We start from the raw sequence: 23,936 nt of genomic DNA, 5'->3' as shown, positions 1-23,936 counted from the left end.
GTGTGGGTCCTCGGGCCTGCCCTGAAGTCTAGGGGGAGGATGTGTGGCCTTTTGGTTCCTTCCTCCCCTGATTCCTAGGGGGTTTTCTCTTCGGGAGAGCCCCCTGACCAAGTACTGGGTGTCCGGCTTCGGATGGACACATGGAACGGTGGTCCACCAGGCCTTTTGGCCAGGAGGACCAAATGGGAACCTTGTCCCTGTCAGGAGCTTCGTGCCCCGGGGGATCAGGGTAGCGGTCCAGCCCCTTTAAGGGTAGGACAAAAGCACACCCCTAAGTGCACTTTTTCGTGTGGTGTTTTGCACTTGCACTTTTTTTGTGAACACTTACGGGTTTTTTCGTTATAGTTGCACGTTTTGCGGACTTGAAAAAAACAAACAAACTTGCTGACCATCTACTGTTGCTTTTCTCAACAGTTGCACACCTCTGCAAAGTCATCTCTCCTAGAAGCCAGATGAAAGCTTTTGATATGAAAGGTATAAGGAAGTCCCTTCTTTGGTCTAGACCAGCCATTCTCAACCTTTTCAACACAGAGGAACCCTTGAAATAACTTTCCAGTCTCAGGGAATCGCTGCTAAAAATTACTATATTTACAACTCATAGTACATGAGTGTGATGGTCAGTGGGAAGAATGCTCTTTACAATTGCTGTCCCTTGGAAGAATTTCATTTTACAGATAGCTAAAAAGATCAGTGGTGTCAGTGGGAAAATATCTGAGAGGCAGAAATTGCTCATTACTCAATGAAAACCTTTCAACCTCTGGAGGAACCCTGGTTGAGAAACCCTGGTCTAGACAAAAGTTATGAGTACTCTAATAAACTCCACAGAAAGATGGCTAATAAACTAAGAACTAGGTTCCAAAATTCCATCCATGAACTTATTTTCAGACTGAAAGTACCCCCTGTCCATAGCTCTCAAGCCATAGCTAAAACATTTAAATACTATTATAGTAAAATATAACTCCCCCCCCCCATTTCACCCTTACAAATTTGCTAACTTCATGTTTAATATTCATTTATCCACACTATCTATCTTAGACGTAGTCTCCTTGGACATTACAGTGAAAAAACTAGCTAACGTTGTTAAAAATCTCCCACTTTCCCATATGGACTACCTTATTCCTGTTACAAACTTTGCGTGCTTATCTTATTTCTGCATCCACTTAATCTGTACCGTTTCCTACTCAAAGGTGAGACTCCCCACCCCCAGTTTCTGCATTCGTTTATAACAGTTATCCCTAATCCCGGGGTAATAAAAGGCCAATTAGGTTACGTAACTCATACTACAAAATCTTTACTAATATTTTATATTTAATAATTTTTATAGGTTTTCACAAAGTATAATAGTTCAGACATTGTCAGACATTGCAAGGTTACATCCATTGTGCAAAGCGAAGTATGGTTAATGCAAGATAGGATATAACATCCTTAACATTGTTTACATCGTAGCAGCTTTTAGACGTTATGCCTACTCAATCAATACAATTGGCATAATGTTCTTAATGTCTTCTTAACCTGACAAAGGCATTTCACATTGAAAAAAGATTCAGAAACTTTAACATAACTGTTAAACCAAAGAAATAATAGAAAGAAAAAGTGATAAAGCACTGCTGTGTTTTATCATGGTGCTTCAATCTATATGTATTAGGGAAGATAAATGGTATTAAGGATACTATGGATTCTTATGTTAGCAGATCAAGTGTATTCGCTACATTACATTTACCCAAGGAGTCCAGTGTGCATGAAATATACGCATTTGAGATTGATTATATTCAATACATTTTTCGTATTCATATGTTAATGCCATATGTTGTTTAACCTTTGATGTGCTTGGAGGCTCGTTGGATTTCCAGTGCCTGGTTATAGCTAATTTAGCAGCCATCAATATATGTATTATTAATGGTCATAATTGAGTTGGGATTTTATCTATGCCAATACTTAATATTGCAAGTTCCGGGGTATGTATGAGGATTAGGCCTTAAATAGAAGGTATTAATCTATAAATACCTTTCCTGAAACTTCTCAGGTGGGGACATGCCCATAGCATATAGATTAAGGATCCTACTTGTCCACATCCTTTCCAACACTTATCGTCATTAGATGGGTCAAATTTTGCTTTAACTACTTACCCTCCAGAGGATTTACTGACCAGGCCATTTTTTGCATTACAGTGCTGCATTACTTTAACTGACAATTGTGCAGTCATGCAACGCTGCACCCAAATGAAATTTACATCCTTTTTTTCCCACAAATTGAGCTTTCCTTTGGTGGTATTTAAGGGAAACAAATTTTTTGTTGTGATAAGATACAAGGAGTGTGCAAAGTTGATGTCTTACTTGCATCAGTTGGGAACTGATGTTAGGAGAGGGAGAAGTTTTATTTAATGATTCCAGGTCAGCTATTTTGGGCATAAGGGTGTATATCTGCTGAAATCTCTGCCTTCTATGAGTGGAGCTAACTTTAATGAGGTGACCTCTGACATACGCTTTAAGAGCATTCCAAAGGGTGAAGGGGTTCTCCCCAGATGGCTCATTATTAGAGAAATATTCTTAAAGGATGGAAGATATTTTATACACATTGTCTGGTTTAGACATCAAGTGGGTATCGTTGCACCAAATATAATATGAGCCACTTTTATGGGTCCCTGCCACCATTATGGAAATCAAAGCATGATTCGACCAAGTAATAGGGTATATTTCAGAACTGGAAACATGTTGTAGCAAAAATTTATATGCGAGCAATAAATCAATCCTTGAGAGAATAAAATGAATAGCCCTTATCAGTTGAGTGTTGACATCTCCATACATCATACAGGTTAGAGTTGGTTATAAATGTTTGTAGCTTAACTCTGTGTGAAGGGCCACCATCTTTAGTGGAGGTGTCCATAGAGACAGAGGGCACTGCATTGAAGTCCCGGCACATTATCACAAACCCTTGTCGGAGTCTATTGACTTTCCTCCAGATTTTTCGCAGAAAGGCAAGCTGCCTGCCTATTATTTGGCAGATATAAATTGACTAAGGTATATTTAGTATTATTATTCTCGTAAATCAGTATCACATACCTGCCAGATTCATCTGTATGTGTAAAAATATGGGAGAAAGTAACTGAGTCTTTAACTGCTATTAAGACCCCTCTTTTTTTGGAAGCAGTCTTGACATGAAAATGTGAGGAAAGTGTCTATGGCTAAGGTGAAGTGGTTTTTCTCTATGAAAGTGGTGTTTCCTTGAAACATATGATGTCACGTTTATACTTTCTAGCTTTGCACCATAGCATAGAACGCTTTGCTGGGCTGTTTAATCCCTTCACATTCAATGAAATAATTCTTAATTTCATGTAAGTGAGGTGTTGTAGATCTGAGTTGATGTAGAAGGATACGTCACCTACAAGGTTGACTTGATGGTAGATTCAGATTTTGGTCAAAGGAAAGCCTTGGTATAACTTTTGGGCTTCTTGCATTCGTAGGGAACTTGTTGTAGATGTCAGGCAGTTGTTGGATGTAGTATCCGTCTTAAAGAATGAGCACCAATGATACACATCATAACATAGTACAGTGAATATATAGAGAGAAAAGAACAGAGCCATAGTTTAACCTTATATATAAAACAGCAAATATGCAGAATTGTGGGCGAGAGAGTCGCAAATAAGTGGGGTGTTTCTTAGTGAACAGGTAAAGCATATGAAAAGGACCCCACAGATATTGTGGTGCAGGGCTGTCTTTAATACGGGGCAAAAGGGGCAGCTGCCTAGGGCCCAGTCATTGTTGTGGGGCCCAAAGCAGCTGCCCCCTGAGCTTGTGCTGCCCGTCGGGGTTTTTTTCAGCCCCTATTCCACCACCTCCGGCACTGCTCACTGCTGTCATTGTAAATACAGAAGCACTGCTTCTGTATTTAACATCTTTAACACCTCTTCTCAAGCTCCCCCTGCAGCTGCTGGCTGGCACAGCGGCTCCATCGCTTAGAAGACAGAGCTCTGCTATTGACAGATTACATTAGAGCCTGTTTATACTACCACATTGTAAGTGTTTTTAACCGCTTTTATTAAAAGTTGACCTTGGAATACTTCACTTAGAAGCGCCTGCCTGTTTCATCTTTGTACAGAAAAGAGACAGCTCATCCAGCAAAGGGAAAGCCCTTCCAGCAAAGAGACAGCCGTCAAGCAAAGAGACAGCTCATCCAGCAAAGGGAGAGCCCCTCCAGCAAAGAGACAGCTCCTCCAGCAAAGATACAGCCCGTCCAGCAAAGAGGCAGCCCATCCAGCAAAGAGACAGCCCGTCCAGCAAAGAGACAGCCTGTCCAGCAAAAAGATAGCATGTCCAGCAAAGAGACAGACCATCCAGCAAAGAGACAGCTCATACAGCAAAGAGACAGACCATCCAGCAAATAGACAGCTCATACAGCAAAGAGACAACCCTGCCAGCAAAGAGACAGCTCCTCTAGCAAAAGTTTGTCTAGCAGAGACAGCCCCATCCACCGCCGCTACAGACCTGTCACAGTGTGCCGTCGGCCATGGGTGAGGAACAGAGGCCGCCGTTCTCCCTCCAGTGCAGCGGCCAGCCGAGGAGGTGTCTGTGTGTTAGCAGCACTTCCTGCTTGTCTTCAGGAGCCGTCAGTGCCACTCCTCCTGTCGGCCCTGCTTTGGGCATAGCCACACAACAGGAGGCGAGAGGCGGCCGCTGTCTGTATTAGCCCCATCAGGACTGCGGTCACTGCTTACCTTCCGCTGTGTGGCTCAGTCATATTAAGCCTGGTGGCCCGGCCCACTAGGCAAATGCCTGGTGTGCCTTATGGCCAGTCCGTGCCTCAACTCTACTAAAACAGAGGACTTACCATTACATATCCTTATTTTACATATCCTTAAAACACAGCTCTCCCTTCTGCAGGTTAATTACCCTTATAAGTGATGTGAAAACTCAATAACATATTTAGGCACATACAATACCCCTACGTGCCACACTTTTTATAAAGTCAGTTTCACCTCTCTTTCAGGAAATTCACAAACAACTAAAATAAGAGCCCACGTACAACATATACTTTAAATGATACATTTATACACTCACGCCTGTTTATTTCAAATATTTCTTTATTAACAGATTGAGTGCATGTACAGATATAGACAACAGAGATGGAGCCATAGTAGTTACAGAAGGCTTGAACAATAACATGGCTGGTGGCCAGAACAGCAAAACCAGAAGCCTATATTCGTGTAAACAGGGTTAGACATTCCATATAGATAGAAAAGGGGTACAGAGAGGAGAAATGGGGGGAGAGAAAAGGGAGGGGGTGTGAGGGTAAGGGGTGGGTAATAGGGAAGAGAGGCCAGGGAAATGTAGAATGCTCATGGAATAACATGCAGCAATTATGAGTCTGTGGGTAAATTAGTAAATGGATATATACAAATAGATAGCTTACCTTAATAAGAGTCAACAGTACATTTTGGGTCAGCAAACCATAGAGACCATGAATTGTAGAATTTGAAACCAGTTGGCAATAGATAACAAATTCTCCATTTCACATTGGTGGTTGAGTGTGGATATGCAGTCTAAAACAGAGGCGGGTTGGTTTGAATTCCACAATATAGTGATTGTAAGTTTTGCCGCCAAAAATATGTGTATGAGAACTAACCTAGTTTTGGGAGGGAAGTCATTGATACCCAGCTGTAAGAGAGCTAGCTAAGGCAGGATCGGGATTTATCGGCGTTCCTGCTATTTAGGACCCTATTTGAAAAATTTGATTCCAAAAAGATCGTAAAGATTTACATTGCCACAAAATGTGCCGCCAAAAATATGTGTATGAGAACTAACCTAGTTTTGGGAGGGAAGTCATTGATACCCAGCTGTAAGAGAGCTAGCTAAGGCAGGATCGGGATTTATCAGCGTTCCTGCTATTTAGGACCCTATTTGAAAAATTTGATTCCAAAAAGATCGTAAAGATTTACATTGCCACAAAATGTGCTATAGAGAACCAATTTCTCCACAGTTCCTCCAGCACTGAGTAGTGTGGGTAGAGTAAATTATGATGAGTTTATATGATGTAATATACCATTGATGTATCACTTTTTGGTATAGCTCCCAGTGGGTTTCACAGTGGGAGGAGGAGTACGTGAAGGGAAAGGCTTTTTGCTAGGTTGTCTCAGGAAAATTTGTGCCTAAGGTATGCTCCCATCTTGAGATAGTGGTAGTTTTAGAGAAGCAATTGGTTTGGTTGTACCACTTGTAAAACATTGAGATGCCTTTGATAGGGTATGAGGGTTCTTGAAGAAATCTGCTGAGGGGAATGGGTAGTGCAGGTGCAGAGGTTTTGAATGAGTGTACAGAACATTTCAGATTTGTAGATAGGTAAAGAAAGAGGAGGGGGGAGGGAATAATGATCTCTGATATAGTCGAATGTATGCAGGGAGCCTTTGTCGTATATGTCCACAAGGTGTTTGATACCTATGGATTGCCATATAGGAAGGTTAATGTGCAGGATAAAGTGATATAGCACCAAGAAGGGGACTAAGATCTTTTGTTTGGCTGTATTAGATAGAGAGGGAGGGTTGAAATCCGACCATACTTTGAAGGTCATGAGTACTGGTAGGATCTTAGTGGGGGGATCCGGAGCTCCCAATCTGATGGTAATAAGGAGGGACTTCAAATCCCCTATGGGAATTATAGATGCTCAGGTTTTATGGTCCGGGAGAGACCACCAATTTTTAATCTGGTCTAGAATACACGCTTTGTTACCTATTGTATGTTAGGTAGGCTCATACCCCCATTTTTTTCCTATGTCTCATCATGATACTTGATGAGCATCTGGGAGGTTTATGTCTCCACACAAACTGTTTAAAGGTCCTTTGAAGTTGAGATAGGAATGAATTTGGAAGTGGAGTGATGAGGGTGCAAAACAAGTATAGTAATTTTGGAAGGATATTCATTTTTAGAGCCGCTATTCTGCCTAAAATAGAAAGATCCTGTGTGCGGAGGTTGGGTAATAGTTGGTGAAGTGAGGTTAGAAAGTGTTGTTATAATGAAATTGTTGGGCAGGAGATTCTGTTAGTAATATCCCTACAAAAGTGAGAGAGAAGGATGCCCATATAAAGGAGAATCGTTCAACAAATGCATATTTAAGGCAGTAAGGGACATTATTAGTTTGTTCCCAGGAGGATATGGAATGGAGTTAGTCTTCAATCTGCCTCACTCTCTACTTTTTAACAAAGGATGCTAGTTTAATCAGAATACCACTCATAAAAACTTTATAGGTGTTCCATAGGGTAAACCTATTGGTTTCAGGCCTATCATTGTTCTTGAAAAAGTTGTGGTGTTCCTGTTTGATCTGTTGGTACAGTTGCTTATTCGCTAAGAGTGAGGAGTATGTTCAAATGGAAGGAGGAATACTACGGAGGTAATGGGAGCATGATCGGACCAAGCGATTGTACCAATGTCAGATCATAGTTTGTATGTAAAGAGCATTTGTCAGTTAAGAAAAAATCAATATGAAAACAGGACAAATGTGGTGAGGAAAAAAACATAAAGTCCCTTTCTGAGCTATGAAAGCATCTCCATACGTCATAGAGGTTTTACTTGTGGAGTAACAGGGAAATGGATTGCGTAGAACTCGTGTGTGTGTGGTGGTAGAGTCCATAATAGGGTCCACAATAGTGCTAAAGTCTCCTCCAATATTAAGAGATCCTTGACGTACATCTATTAATTTGGAGAAAAGGGAATAGGTCTCCTTTAGAAGGATGTTTCACTTAAAGGGGCTGTTGAGGCCTTTGGCATTCAGGGACATTGTTTTTAGCAGCATAATGGGGGGGAGTGCAATTGTTTGAGTAGATCGCTGGTAGTGGACAGAAATGAAGTCCGTGTGGTAGGGGATAAAGAATCCCTGGGTAAGACAGTTAGTAGATAGTAGAAGATGTTGGTGGTTTTGATAGTAATTAGTCTAATTTTTGGTTCTGTAGATAATGTGGTAGATGGTTTTTAGTGCAGTTCTGCTGTATATCTTTGACCAGCATTGCTTTAGGTGGAGAGTATAGCCTTGGAGTATCCATGGATGGTGCTCAGCTGCATTTAAAGCCAGAAGGAGTAATGAAAGGGGAAGGAAAGAATACATAGTAAAAAGAAATTTGTAACAAAAGACAGGGAAAATGGGCAGCGTAGCTGCTTAAAGCTGGAGGCAGATAATGTAGCATCTAAGATACCATTCTACAAGGGGGTGTGAGCATGTGAGCTCCATGCTTCTCACTATAGGTGCTGCATATTCATAAGGGAGAGATTCCTATTTACGTGAGGAGGACACCCATGTTCCTGGAACCATTCTGTGTCTAATCTCTCTGGCGGAGGAGTATCGGGTTGGGCACCAGCAGAGATAAAACACCATTGCCTGAGCATATGAAAACCTTTATCTACACTGTAGGTTGGAACTTTCTTCCCTTTCCAAGTGACAATGATATTTGTGGGAAATCTTGATCTGTATGAACATTGTAGTTCCGTAACGCTATTGTTAGTGGTGCGAGCTTCTTTCGGTTGGTTGTAGTTTGCTGGGATATATCTGTATATAGAGAGAGATGCCAGAGAACTCGTCCGGGATTACTGGGTTTTATTTATCAGCCACCATGACAAACAATCTGTCGATACATAGTTCAATGTCACTCAGTGTAGGAATCAGGGCTTTCACTGGATAAAAGTAGTTAACTCAATCGGAGCAACTGATTCCGGGATACCTCTGAACTTTATGTTGATGCGCCTCGAGCGGTCTTCCAAATGAGCGATCTTATTTTGTAAATGTTGCATATACTTTTTTTGGTCAGTATATGCGACCACTAAGTCGTTGTGAGCTGAATAGAGATTTGCCATTTTAGATTCCATGTGATTTATTTTATCTTCATGGGATTGCACAGTATCATTCAGAGAGGCAAACATATCTGAGAAATCTACTAGGAGAGATTTTTTTATAGAGAGTAACATATTTTTCATTGTGTTTTTTTAAATAAACTGGTCATTAGCAGGAAATTCATCAATAGAATGATCTTCCATACTGTCTGAGGATTCTGAGGGGAGAGCAGGCCGCTGTTTGAGAGTGTGGGGGCCATCCTCTCTGCGCTGCTTAGTTTTAGCTGGGCTGCGGGTGTATCAGAAGGGGAACACTCACTCATGTCCTGTTGTGTCTCCAGTCCTTGCTCTCTCTGCTGTGAGGCTGTGTGGTGCTGTGTCACTGCACCGGGATTGGAGCAGGCAGCATCTTGCTTCCCTCTGTGTCCCGCTGCAGAGTAGAAATCATTGAAACGCTGGGATGGTTTGGTGGGTTTTCTCTGCTTGGACATACTGCCGGTAGGGTCTGGAAGAGCTGAGGGTGAGATTCGGGAGGTAGGAATCTCCCCTGATCACTGTTAGTGGCCGCTGTGAGAAGGGAGACAGCAGGAGCTCTGGATCAAGCGACCATTTCTCACGCTGGCCAGATACGCCCCCACATCTGTTTATTTAGCATAATTTTGTCCCATCTGATTCCTTATGTTGAGACTTGATCTAGCATCTAATTCCCTGAGTCTATTTAAACATTTGCAAACATTACTGAGTCCTGATGAATATGGAGTATGTTTAGTCAATGAAATGTGTGAAATTTACTTAATTTGACTTATTTACTGATTTATTTATTTATTTATTGTTGTTGTTTTTTTTATTTTTATTAATGAAATGTGTTGGTGATCTGGTGAATCACTAAAAATGTTTTGGACTCCTTTATGCATTTTGACTGGCACTCCTTCTTTTGGTTTAAGCTCAGGATAACGTTGACCTTTATTATGTTTCCTAGCTATATTAAAGTCTTCACCACTGGACAAACCCTAGTCAGTGGCTACCTTTCCTTTGTTAAATATATATATAAATATATATATATATATATATATATATATATATACATAATATACCAAGGGAACCAAAGAAACCAAAAATGGGGCTTTAGATGGTATTGTTTGCATCTCATAAAAAAATATGAAATGGTTTGTTCATCTTTATTAGGTTATATCATCTAAAATATTTTTATATATGAAAAACGCTACAAAAAAAGAAAAGCACAAACTAAACATTCAGATAAAATGTTCAGCATAGTCCTTTGATATCTAATAGAAGTGAAGTCAACCAATTTATGCAACTCTCTGTTTCCCAGTGTACAGTATAATATATATTTGTACAATTATTATTAATAATATGATAATAATCTGTGTGTACACAGACCAAGTGGCCATTAATTATAATCTTTCTAGGTCAAGCACAACCTCTTTAAATAGATATCATTTCACCTGCTCACATTCAAAAATTGCAATGAAGGCAACCATGCACCAAAAAAGCACAAAACTGATGACAGGACACAGCAAGATGACAGCAAACCACCATCAGAACTCCATTTAATAAATAGGTATTGAAATATAGCATGGCAACTAATGTCCATAATGGCATAAATCAAACAATAATTACTTAGTCTGTAAAGATCTTCTCCAGGAGATTCTGGGAACTAATGCCTAAACATTGGTATATATTAAACTTGAATTGTTTCAATTGAAATAGACCACAGTTGTCAAACTGGCAGCCCTCCAGCTGTTGCCAAACTACAAGTCCCATGAGGCATTGCAAGATTGACAGTTAAAAGCATGACTCCCAAGGGCAGAGGCATGATGGGACTTATAGTTTCGCAACAGCTGGAGGGTCACCAGTTTGACACCCCTGAAATAGACCATCTAAAGTGTTATGATAAAGTAGCATATAGCCTGCCATCCAAAATAAATGATTTCCTCTTTGGTTCAAATTTGATATAAATCTGCCAGTGGTAGTGCTGATTAATTTATAATATGGAGTTCATGTGCAGTCAAGTTGAGTTTGTTGATTTAAGCAGGTGCAACATACACATGTGTAACTGTAAATGTATTAGGCAGCATAAATCAAATGCATGGATCAAGTATGAAAGTGCAGCGTTTAGCATGCACTCAGTACTTTAAGCATCAATAGACAAAGCAGTAAAGCAGAAACAAAGAGAAGAAATCTTCACACAGACTATAGTGTGGTATTGCTAAAAAAATAAGTACTTATTATATCAAAAAACACATAATGTACTCACAAACACACCAGGAGGAAGAGCGTATAACATGACCAAGGAAGCAGGTGAGCCACTCTGGTGTAGCATTGAGAGCCAGTCCTACGGAAGACTCATTGGGCTTTGCAAAGGGGAAATGTTGCAGAAGCCAGAACTGCTACACTGCATGGAGGGAGACACTGATGCTGTCAGTAAAAGTCTTCTCACATGGATGCCATCCATATGCAATAGTGCAAGGGGTGAAATGAGGATGAAGAAAGAGGAAATCCCTCAAAAATGCATTCCACCCCTGGCACTATTCCACAAAAATGTCATCCAGGCAAGCAGGCTTTCGGTGGCAGCAGCAGTGTCTCTCTCTGTGCAGCTCAGTGGTCCCGACTTTTACAGCATTTCCCTTCTGCATAGCCTGGTACGACTTCTTTAGGCGGCTGAAGAAAGAGGAAATCTGTCAGAAATGCATTCCACCCCTTGCACTATTTCATGACTATGTCATACAGTTGAGTGGGCTTTTATTGACAGCAGCAGTGTTTCCTTCTCTTCAGCTCGGGGGTCTTGGCTTCTGCAGCATTTCACCTCTGCATAGCCCAATGAGGCTTCCTGAGTTATAAAAGGTCCTCAGATGGTGCAGAGCTGAGCAGGAGAAATTCCACTTGGTGATAGGAAGGAACGGGCGTTGCTCCACCAAAAGTGCACGACTCTTCCACTGGGCAGCTGAAAGGTACAGAGCTTAAAAAAGTAAAGAGGTGTCTAGAAAAGGCCTGGGTCATCTGAGAACAGGAATCCACTCCCAGCATTTTTTTCCCAGACATAGCTTCTAACTACTGCTTGTTCAGTTAAGCTTTGAAAAAAAAATGGAAGCTGATTGATTTCTATACAGAGCTGCATCCGATTTCGCACTCTCCAACTTTAGTAAATCAACCTCTATAGTCTGTGCGCAGGTTTTTTGGCTTTTTTTATGTTTTGCTTGTCTCTGCAGCCCCCCTTTTTTAGGCCACCCAGCAGCATTGGACTCTCTGTGTAGAACAGCTGTCATTTTATAGTGCCTGGGTACCCATGACCACTATACAACCACTTTTGTGGATACATTGACATGTTTCATTAAACTGTGAATCTATTGATATTTATTTACATTATCATCTAGTTTTTCATTAATTTTTTCACCTTCTACTTTCCAATTTGAGTCTTCTTCACTGAGCCCTGATTATATGCCTACCAATATAACCTGGATTTGAGATGTGCACTGTGTAGTGCTTTTATTGTTTTAAAGCAGTACAACAGAAATGACTTGCACGGGTGTTCACAATAACAACATGGGCAAGCAGTAGCAATCAAGGCAAATTCAGCTCATAGCCAATAAACATGTTGCTATACAGACTACATGTCAGTTTTTTCCACCGTCTTAAAACATATGGACTCTTGTCAATGCCCTAAAATGTTTGCCATGTGTTTGCTTGTTGATAGGACAAATGCCATAAATCTATGTGTAGTCACACTTCTGTAATTCCTTACCAACTGCTTCACTATATCTTATGGTATGATAGACAAGTTTTCCAGGCAAACCAGAAGAATCACAAGTTGGCCATCATGTCCATACCCTTTACGTGTTTCATCGTAGAAGTTGCTTCTTCAGAAGGGTGTGTACAATGCACATGGACACTTTAAATAAAATCAATTCTTTTATATTTATATTTAATCTATGAGGTGGAAACAGAACAATTCAATGCCCTCCCCTATTTTTTTCTTTGGTTCCCTTAATATTTAATATTCATTGAGTTAGCATTGTATAGTGCCATTGTAATTTATAATATAATATATTGAATACAGTACTGGGCTGCATAGGTACATTTTTTGATCTAGATACTTAATATTATTAAATAGCCAATAACTTTTAATCTTACAATTAAAGAAAGACTTCCATACATTTAATAATTAGCAAATTATGTATTTTGCCATAGTTATATAATGAACAGTTTTTAAATAGCCTTATTTAAAAAAAAATGTTTATTAACATATTTCTATTAAACTTTCTCTAGGATCTACCGATTGTGCTCTTATCTTTCCCCATCCATCATGGTACTGGGACAACCTTCTAAAAATCTGTGTCTTTATCTTTGCATTTATAATGCCTGTCCTTATCATCACTGTATGTTATGGAATGATGATCTTACGACTCAAGAGTGTCCGTATGCTGTCTGGCTCCAAAGAGAAGGATAGAAATCTAAGAAGAATCACCAGGATGGTATTGGTTGTAGTAGCAGTGTTCATAGTCTGCTGGACTCCTATCCACATTTATGTGATAATTAAAGCTTTGATCAATATCCCTCCTTCTCTCTTTCAGACAGTGACCTGGCATGTATGCATTGCTCTAGGTTACACAAATAGCTGCCTTAATCCAGTCCTTTATGCTTTTCTGGATGAAAACTTTAAGCGGTGTTTCAGAGAATTTTGCATTCCAACAACTTCAACCATTGAGCAGCAAAACTCAACCCGTTTGCGTCACAATACCCGTGACCATGTGTCCACTGCCAACACAGTGGATAGGACTAACCATCAGGTATGACTAGCCGTGGAAATGTCATCTCTGGATTCAGGTGTTCCTGCGGGAGATGACATGACTTCAGAAGTTACACAGATAACTACAGGGCTTTAATTCACTGATGGCATTTGACTTAAGGGTTATGATTGTATTTACAGTATGTAGGGTCTATACAGTATAGTATCCAAGCACTTTTTAATAAAGGTTTGTCACTGCCCACAGTTGATATTTTCTCTGGCACAGCAACACTTGTATGTTGTATCTAATATATTAATTATTGTGTTACACATGTAATTTATTGAATAGCATACAGGGTTGACATCAGGGTGACATGATTAAGGTCGAAAATTAATGTCATAATAGAAATCAAAAAGTTTTATGGATTTTTTTATAAACAGAGAAAGGTTTGCAGAACTACAAATCTTGTGGATGCATGGTTTATTCTCTTCATCTCCTGCAAGTCTATCTGTGGACAACAGTAAGTATCAGATATAAACTGTGAAAAATCATTGTATAATTAATATACTCTACTTTTCCAGTAGAAGTATTATATCATTATGTAATTTTGAAAGTAATAATTAATTAACATGACCAAAATGAACAGCCATATTTGTAAATGAGCCAAAAACATAACAAAAGCTTACTTCTATAACCACCAGTATTGTTTTGCCAAGGGAGCTTAAAGGATTGCTAAACCCAAGAGCCAAAAATATAATAATAATTGCTGCTTACCAGTACTTAGATGTAGTAGCTGCATTGGTTTTCATTTTTCAGAACATTTTGTGAATATAGAACATATCTTTTGATCTTGTCAGAAACCCTTGTCACTTCGTGAACTGAAAGCTCAACCAGTGTTATCTTTCTTCTGTAAGATACTAATCCTCTCACCTCCCATGTAATGGAGATGAAGTGAGGATGACAGGTTTGATTTACAGCCTGGATATCAACCATGGTTTCCTCCATAGATATGGTAGAGGACCAATCATAGTCACCCAGGGATAGGAAGTGTTTTACTCTCCAAATTACCAGGTGGAAATTAATGCAGCCACCTCATCTAAGTTTGTGGAATCAATAGTAGCTATGCTGCATCAAACTTGCCTCTTTTCTTGTATCTTCATCTCTCATCAGGTGCACACCCAAGAGCTCATCCATATCAGCTCTTCGGCTTATCAGGTAGAAATGAATGGGCTACACACTGATGCCATCACCTATGTAAAACTAGCTTTAATATAATAAGTAGAGAATTCACAACAGATAGTCTTGCCTGTCCATCTCCTGTTCCAACATATTTCACCCCACAAAGGGCTTAATTATGGATTAAGATGTCCTCATGTCTACTTGACAAGCACCAAATCTAAGTAGTTGTACGCAGCAATATTATGTTCTTGGTTTAGATATGCTTTAAACAGTAACATATCAACACCTGAAAGCCATAACTTAAACTAAAAACAATAAAATACAAATGTTTGGTATTAGCATTTTGTTTAGGTCAGGCTAGTAAAGTTATTTCACTTAAAAGGGTCTTTTAACCACAAAATGAGTGGTTTGCAAAAACCAACTATTTGTACAATTCTTAAAATTTGCACTTCACAACTTCACACTTGAATGGAACTTATTTAATTTATTTAAATGTAAAAGTAATTTCATAATTTTAGTTAATATTCTGTATGGTTTGATCATTCTAAAATTGCTGCTTCTAAATCAATAGTTTAGAATTAACAGTTTAAAAAAAGAGAATCTGTCACTTAAAAGTTTTTGATGAACTCTGTGTCTTTAGTAGAATATATTTTGTCTACACAATAAACATGCTTACTATAAATTGAAATTTCCACCATAAACATATATTTAAGTTTTTAAAAGTCTGTAGCAATAGGAGAACCAATCTTGTGAGCTCACATTTTGTATGTTATTAGAAATTCAGCCATTTATATAATAAATTGACTATGTCACTTAAAAACAGAAACCATCTAGCAGGTATAAAATACAATACAAATAAAATACAGGTATATGTCTGCAAAAGCTCTTATTGTCCTTTGCTTTAGCTAAGTGGCTGGGTGTTCTAAACAGGCAAAGCTGGTAGTGATAGAGTTTGCCCAACCCATTCTTGCCTCACACATCTCCTTATTGGCTGATTCAGCATTCTGTCATAGTGGTAGGCCAATAGGAATTTTGCCTGTTTAGAGCTGGTCTGTACTGGGGCAAATTAGACGTCAGAAAAAGTGGCTGAAGGCATTTGTAGGCATCTCTAGTTGCCTATGCTATATACGTACTAGCAGTTTTTTTTTATAAAAGACAGAGTCTCTTTAAACAATAAAACAATGTTATATGTTGTAATTATTCTATTTCCTTGTGCCACATGTGCTTATTATTATGGGGGAGCTTAATTGATTTGCTATTTATTGTCCAGCTCATATATTAGCATATCATGAGCACAATACATAATGGTTAAGTACAAGACTAGTTAATGACAATACAGTTTGAGATCCATAATAATGTTGTGCTTTATTCAATTATATGACTTGATGCAGTTGCACAAAAGAATGAACCATGCTGTGTATTGCCTTATTATGTAGAACAACTTATTTATTGTACATTGTAAATATAACCAGGTGTATTTTCTTAATGAAAAATCTGTATAATTGAAAGTAAAGTACAAAAATTACTCTTTGAAATAAAAATGTATAGACATTATGTTTAAAAATACTTACAGTAAAGGGAAAAAACATACGAGTATGTTTATTACATTTTTTTTAAAAATGTACACTACTGCTTTGTGGTGTTATAGAAAACTTTATGTTATACAGCGCTAAATCATTAGTTGTTATATGTTAAACAGAACTGCACAGTCTTTAGGTAGGGTAATCCAGAGAAAATGTAAAACAAGGCACAGTACTTTTTTGTTTTATTACCAACTGCAACATAGCAGGGCTTTAAAGAAAGTGTAAAAAACAATGTACATTATTCGTGGTCATTATTCAGCGATTAATAAGGTTGTCAAGGCTGCTATAAGTTAATATACTTTGTGCATTGTCAGTGTTTCTTGCACTGCCTTAACAAATAACCTTGGATAAGCAGAAGCCATATTAAGGTGTACAAAATCTTACCAAGCATAAACTACATCAACAACAGATGTAAGAAAAAGAATTGTGCATGCTTATAATGCACTGGTTTACAGTTCATTCACACCACGTAGCATGTGCTTTTGTGCACCTAACAAGCTTGTGCTGGTGTTTTTTTATTTATTTATTTATTTATTTATGTATTTATTTTACTTGTATGTCAGTCTTATGAGCTGCAACATTTAGAGATGTGTTACAGTGTGTCCGATTGTGCTTAATAAAAATGCAAATTGTCTTACTTTTTTTAGCACACACCAATGCTAGTGTGATGGTGTGAACTGAAGCCTTAGGGCATTAGGACAATTGCCTTGTTGCCCAATGTAGCCCAGCACTTCTGGCGTGAATGAACCCTTGAAATTGACTGTAATAAAATAAACAATCAAATGGAAAGAACATTTTTTTAATTTTTTAAAAGATTTTACTATTCCAAGTAACTGGGTAACTGGATTTTCAGTTTTCTCAGTGTTTGGAAAAACCTGGGTTTGGGACTTCATCATGGGGTTCCATAGAGAAATCATGGGGTTCCATAGAGACTTGGGAGAATTTAAGTCTCCATTCCTGGGTTCAGGTTTTGTGAAGAACCCACACACTAATTGGGTAGGTCTGTGCAGAATTTTTTTTTTTTAGAGACCTTCTCTGTGCACCCAGGTGGAGCCCCGAACTATAAGCCAAGTCTCTAATAAAAGCCCTGCACACATCTGCCCAATTAGTGTGCTGTTTATTGATAAAACCTGGACCCAGATTGATGACTTCATCCTTCCTAAATCTCTACAAAACCTATGGACTCCATGTCCTAAACTGGGTCTTACTAACCACCGAGGAAACAGAAAATTATGTTTCCACTGTATGAGTCTAGCACCCTGGAGCCAATTAACTTGCCTGGATGAGAGCGGCAGGTGATACAAAACCATTTCACACAGTGACAGGGCCCATCACTGTCACAACATGCTATTGCACATGTTATTTTTTATTCATTTTGAATAGGCTATTGATACTCCACAATGTAGGCTTTGATGATCTTGTTTCTCAGCACAGCACACAACAACACATGGATGGTTTACATCAGTGCTTTGCAGTGCCCTAAAATTCATGTGCATTGTAATATTCTGTATAGATTGATGGAACCACAATGCAATGCATAGGGAGCAATGCATCAACATGCATTGTGGTAATGTCCAGTAAAATGTGTGTTGTACAACACAATAGGACAACCCAATATCCAGAATATAAGATAGTAGGGAAATAAATCCCATTTTTAATTTTGGCATGCTGATGTACTTGCAAATGCTAAAAGCATGTGATTCCTAACAAACCACATTTGTTATCAATTTAGCCATGTGTATGCAGTAATTGTGTTAGTTTCTGCACAAATTGTGCGGTCTAATGAACAATGTGAGAGTACAGCTGAGTTGGTTGGTTGCATAGTGGATGAATTCTGACGTATGTTTTAGTAAATCAGGCTCATGGTCTTCAATCCCTTCAAGCATGTGATAGGCTCCTTTTTAAGTTTATTAAAGTGGCTGTAAAGGCTAGTTTTTTTTTTTTAAAAACCTAATGCATTTTCTGCCTTAAGGTAAAACATTTTAATAGTAGCTTTCCTGCAGCCCCCTCCCCCAAATACTTACCTGAGCCCAATCTCAATGCAGTGCTGTTCCCGAGAGAAGCAGTGCTGCTCTATTTCTCTCTCATCACAGGACTCAGAGGCAGCGGCAACAGTCATTGGTTCATGTTGCTGTCAATCAAATTATGTGAGGGGGGGGCAGGGGGCGGGGCCAAGCCGTGCATTGTGTCAATAGATGCACACAGTCCAGCTCAGGATCGCGCCTGCACGAGTGACTTCAGAAGGGAGGAAGAGCTGAGAATACCAAAGGGGGGCCCCAGAAGAGGAGTTTCAGGGCTGGTCTGTACAAAATCACTGCACAGAGCAGGTAAGTATAACATCGTTATTATACCAAAAAAAAATTAACTTGACAATCACTGTGATAGCTTTGAGTATTCCTAATCATGTTTTAAGTGAGGTTTGTTTAGGTAAAACAGAAGGAGTACTTGGGGGAATACAGTTTAACTATTCAAGTGATTAGGGTAAAATCAAATATAAATTCAAGTTACACGCACTGACTAAAAATATAAAACTTAAACTAACCTATTAGTTTCTATTTTGTGCACTATAAAATTTAACTGGGCTTGAGTCACAAATTAAATCCAAACTCCATCTATCACTTTTTAAACAGTTGCAGCAATTTTTTTTCTTTTCGAATAAAGTTGTTTTATAAATGAATAAACGCTGACCATTGTAAACACCCTTGTCAGCATTAAATTATTTGTTTCAATCCTCTTTTTATGGACAGCTTGGGTGTTAAGAAAAGCCGAATAACAGACCTACTGGCTTGATCACAAGGTAAAAATAAATGGAAAAAAGGGCTAAAAAAGACAATGAATGCAGCGACCACGTTTTAGAATTGGTATGCTGCAATATATAAAAAAATACTTGTGGGTTTAGATATTCTTTAAACTGATACATGATTTCTTATTTTTAGAATGAATTTTAGAATGCACTTAAACATAAAGATGCTATACTAAAAGGAACATTAAGTGAGAGATGTCTAATATGTGCTTTATAAAATAACTAAAGTGTCAAAATATTAAAACACTGGAGGAACTCTTATTTAGTTAAGCAACTCTACAATCAACACTAAGTACCCAGTGCTCTTGAATGAATTCCGAAGAAGTTTACATTTTCAAAAAGGGCATTTTAGTTCAACTAAATTAAAGCCATGTTTATTCAAAATTACATTGCTGAATATATGTTTTTCAGCAAAAAAAACCCAAAACTGTACCTATACGCCTGATTTATAAAGCACATAATACTGTAGTTTACTATAGTTACATAGTTAGTCTGGCTGAAAAAAGACAAAAGTCCATCCAGTTCAACCATAGAAAAAAAAAAAATTATAATCCTATATCCACAGTTGATCCAGAGGAAGGCAAAAAAAAAAAAAACCCCAGCAAAACAGGATCCAATTTGCTGGGGAAAAAAATCCTTCCTGATCCCCTGAGAGATATATGCATTATGAAATAGAACTAGTATTAATAGTATATATTTAGACAAACCTTCATGAGAATACAGAATTTCTTAACATAATCCCATCACACTGTTGATAAAACTCTCAATGCTGTAATCAGTACTGCTTACCTGTTGACATAGTATACGTATATTTATAGCCAATGTGTACTTAAGAAAAACAGAAAAACTAAAAAGAATTATAGATGGCAAATTATTTTAACTAAGTCTTGTAAGAAAAAAGAATGACAATGTATTCACGATGAGTTGAATGATAAGGACAATGAGTACGAAATAGAAGAGATCTTTTAAAATGTGCTTAATGCTTACCTAAAGCCATTTTTTAAATTTAGGGTAGAAAGCGTAAAAGCTGCTGTGAGGGTTTTTTTATTTTTTATATTTTTTTGCTATTATGTGCCTCATTAGGGAAATTTACCTTTATTTCCGGTCCTGAAGACTCAACAGGGAGTGAGGAGAAATATATTTTCAATGTGTTTGGAAATTGGCTCTTAGTCACGGAAACAAATGCCCCAACTAAAAGATTTTCCCTCTACTCCTGTTCTGGTGGTAACTCAAGATCTTGGATTACCCTTAATTTTGCTTCTTATGCCATTGATGATCAGGAAGACAGAGAGCGAATCTCCCTAATGGGAACATAGATTGTGATGCAAACCTGAAAGTAGTTCTATGCCATCATCACTCATCCAGATCTCAAAAAAAATTTGTCTTCAGTTATACTTTAATTCAGATGATTATTCAACATTCAAATGATAATTCAACAAATACCCCCATTAGAAAAATCAAAAAGTACTTGGTATTCTAAATCACACATCCCATCCAAATATGTCACTTCCTTTTAAAACAAACAGATTTCAAAAAAGGAAAAAATGACTCATATCCATTTATATTATAAATTATATCACAAAATACGTAGGCTATATAAGTAATTGGTAGAGATTTACTAAAACAGGTGCACTCACAATCTGGTGCAGCTTTGCATAGTAGCTTCTAACTTCAGCTTCTTCAGTTAAGCTTTGACAATAAAAACTGGAAGCTGATTGGTTTCTATCTGCAGTAGCTGCACCAGATTTTTCACCATGCAGTTTTAGTAAATAACCCTCCCCCCCCCCCCATGCTATCCCCATGTTATATGCAAAGTAATTAAAAGCAGCCAATAAAAATGTTTCTTGCATACTGACATGTGGAACTAATTTAAGCACTAATGTAATTGGTTGCATATAGTGATAGACAGCAATGGTCCCTGTATGGTCATTTTCCCTCCAACATTTACTGTGAAAGTACCAATACCTATTTACTGTGTGTAAGTGGATTAATATATACAGACAAAGAGCAGTATATTTGATGATCTGAACTCACTTGTGGTCCATAATATGGATCTGACCCCTTTACTTTAAGTTAAAATGGTGTTAAAAAAATAGAAGAGGCATTCTGTATTGTTCAGTGTTGGTTGGGCAGATAATAAAGCAGATGCTTACTGCCTGATACTACTTGAGTATTATAGACCAGAAGCTTGGTTGGGGCATCAAAAGGAAAATCTGCTGATTTTCATTTGCCCTAGGAGTGAGCAGTGCCTAGGTCTTTTGTGCCAGCAGAGTTAATTCCAGCATCCAACTAACCCACATCTCGCATAAATGGGCTCCCAAATCTCAAATGGCCCTTGTGTGGCTATATAGTCAGCACGCATGGAATGTCTGCCCCTGATTGCATGGGTTACAGCACACCCCTGCTAGGTTCATTTTGTATATTAGCACTAAAGTAATAAAAGTTATCTCAAAATATACATTATGATGGTGATGATATAAAGCCTATATAGGCTTAATATTTGAATTTGAATTTAAAATGTAATTACTTTTTTAAAATTTTAATATTTAATATTAAATATTCATGCTTTATGCATAAACACTAGACAGATATAGAAAATGCCAATTAATGCAGTTATGTACTCATCATCAAATACATCTAATTTATTCACTTGGAAAGAGCAGGACTAGCAACCAGTCAGGCTCTGCTGCAATGCAAAATGATGTTGTGCCAGTCTAAAATAAGTAAAAAAGCTACAGTAAATGTAAAAGATTGTAGGGATGACCTTACAACTGCAATTTTGTTCCTTCATTGTCAAATCTACAAGCTGGGATGTGTTAGTGACCATGACATATTGCTTAAATGCAGTGGGGAAGGGTAACTGACCTGGCTATACTGTCTGGCAATAAAGCATGGATCACCAGACTTGCTGAACAGAATTACACATTGATTGATAGGTGAAGCAGTTCACATATACAGTATGCATGTCAGTTGAGTATATACAGGAGCTGCTTGTATGGATTTTTTCACACAGTATAAAGAACAGAAGTCTAAATTGTGTTCAAGGTTAATTTACTACAAACTACTCTGGGTGTCTATAAGTACTTACCATACATTTCCACATCATAATAACAATTTGTTAACAACAGTATAATTATATTTATGTTTTAAGCAATACATTTTCAATAACAACAGATTTGCATGTGTGATGCATTTTACAGAAGTTTGCAACATTAGAAATTTGTATAAATTGTAAATACATATTTTTGTTCTGCCTTTAAAGTTCTAATTAGCTATTTTCAACAATATGATTGGTCTCTTCAGTTATAGTGGTTGAAATTAAATTGAAAGAGAAACAGTCTGAGGCTCTTTACTGTCAAGCTTATGTGCAGTATATTCAATTTCACATGATTTTGATTATTATATTTGATTTTGTAAATTAATTGTTTATGACTTTTAAATGAAAAATACTGCAAATTTTCTGTTACCGATAGTAATTACGTAATCCAAGACTAATAACTAAATTGTAAATAATGTTTTATGTCTATCAAAAATGATAAAGTAAGTCTATTTAAAAATATAAAGTTATTTATAAAAAAATGGAATATTTTCAGCCTGAGGTCTAGGGCCCCACAGTTCTGTGTATTACAACGTATTATAGTGTGTATAAAACAAAAGTGCATGTAATAGCTTTAACAGACTGGTACATCATATGTGCATCTTGTAACACATTCATTAATATTTCATGAATATGATATAAACTTTAAAAAATATGTATGTTTGAAGCATCCATGCAGGCCATGTAAATCACTGTAAATATATTGACTGTACGAATCACTACTGTGTTGTGAAAAGCTAAATAAACTATTCATAATCATTAAAGTGTAGTGATTTGGTGTCTTCAGTTATTTTAATAGAGACAGTTATTTTTTAAATTTTCTTTACTGTTCTGTATGTGTTAACTTTGTTCATGTATTTAGGCATCAAAGTAATGTGTTAGGCATATTTGTAGGACTTTTCTAGAGCGTATATATATATATATATATATATTAAATGTCATTAAAAACAATAACAAAACTGATCAATTATGATTTCCTGGATCACACAGCACTTTTTTAAGACAGATTAACACCATGGTCCATGAGTGACATGAACAGCCTGTCAATTACAAATCACATAGACCAGGGGTGTCCAAACTTTTTTCAAAGAGGGCCAGATTGGATGAAGTGAACATGGTGGAGGGCCGAACATTTTTCCTAACATTCTTTGAACCATTACAATTAAATGCAAATAAATTATTTTATGCCAAGTTACCATATTTTTCGCCGTATAAGACGCACCTGACCATAAGACGCACCTAGGTTTTAGAGGCAGAAAACAGGGGAAAAAAAATTCTGAACTAATGGACTGCAGACACAGTACAGGAGATGACCAGAGACTGCGGACAGCACAGGGATGACCAGAGACTGCGGACAGCACAGGGATGACCAGAGACTGCGGACAGCACAGGGATGACCAGAGACTGCGGACAGCACAGGGATGACCAGAGACTGCGGACAGCACAGGGATGACCAGAGACTGCGGACAGCACAGGGATGACCAGAGACTGCGGACAGTACAGATGACTGCTGATCTTTGGGGAGGTGGGGAGCGGGTACCTGAATTTGACAGGTACCCGCTCTTACTCCCGCAGTTGTTCTTTGATCTTACCTGTTCCTCGATCCAGCCGCGCGCTGTCTTCCCGGCTTCTGTAATGGCGCTCGGCATGACAGCCGGGTGCCCAGTGCGCATGAGCGAGAAGCACTTGCGCTTTGTGATTGGTCCGGCGGCTTCTGGG

The 23,936-nt window shown here is 38.1% G+C and overlaps 1 protein-coding gene across 1 annotated transcript in view; it reads left to right on the top strand.

Annotated features, from left to right (window-relative positions):
- OPRM1 (opioid receptor mu 1) overlaps positions 1 to 22,981 on the top strand; it is a 159,294-nt gene extending 136,313 nt beyond the window's left edge. The window contains exon 3 of the mRNA XM_089673514.1: positions 13,095 to 22,981. Within this exon, the coding sequence (XP_089529640.1) occupies positions 13,095 to 13,621 (527 nt within the window). The 3' untranslated portion in view covers positions 13,622 to 22,981. The remainder of the gene's footprint in view (positions 1 to 13,094) is intronic.
- Positions 22,982 to 23,936: the final 955 nt, after the last annotated feature.

The sequence above is a fragment of the Staurois parvus genome, unplaced genomic scaffold, assembly GCF_062004578.1.
Source record: "Staurois parvus isolate SC_StPar_1 unplaced genomic scaffold, SC_StPar_1.0 ptg000139l, whole genome shotgun sequence".
NCBI classification, from domain to species: Eukaryota; Metazoa; Chordata; class Amphibia; order Anura; family Ranidae; genus Staurois; species Staurois parvus.
Note: the sequence above shows the minus strand (reverse complement) of the source record. Positions and strands in the feature narration are given on the sequence as shown.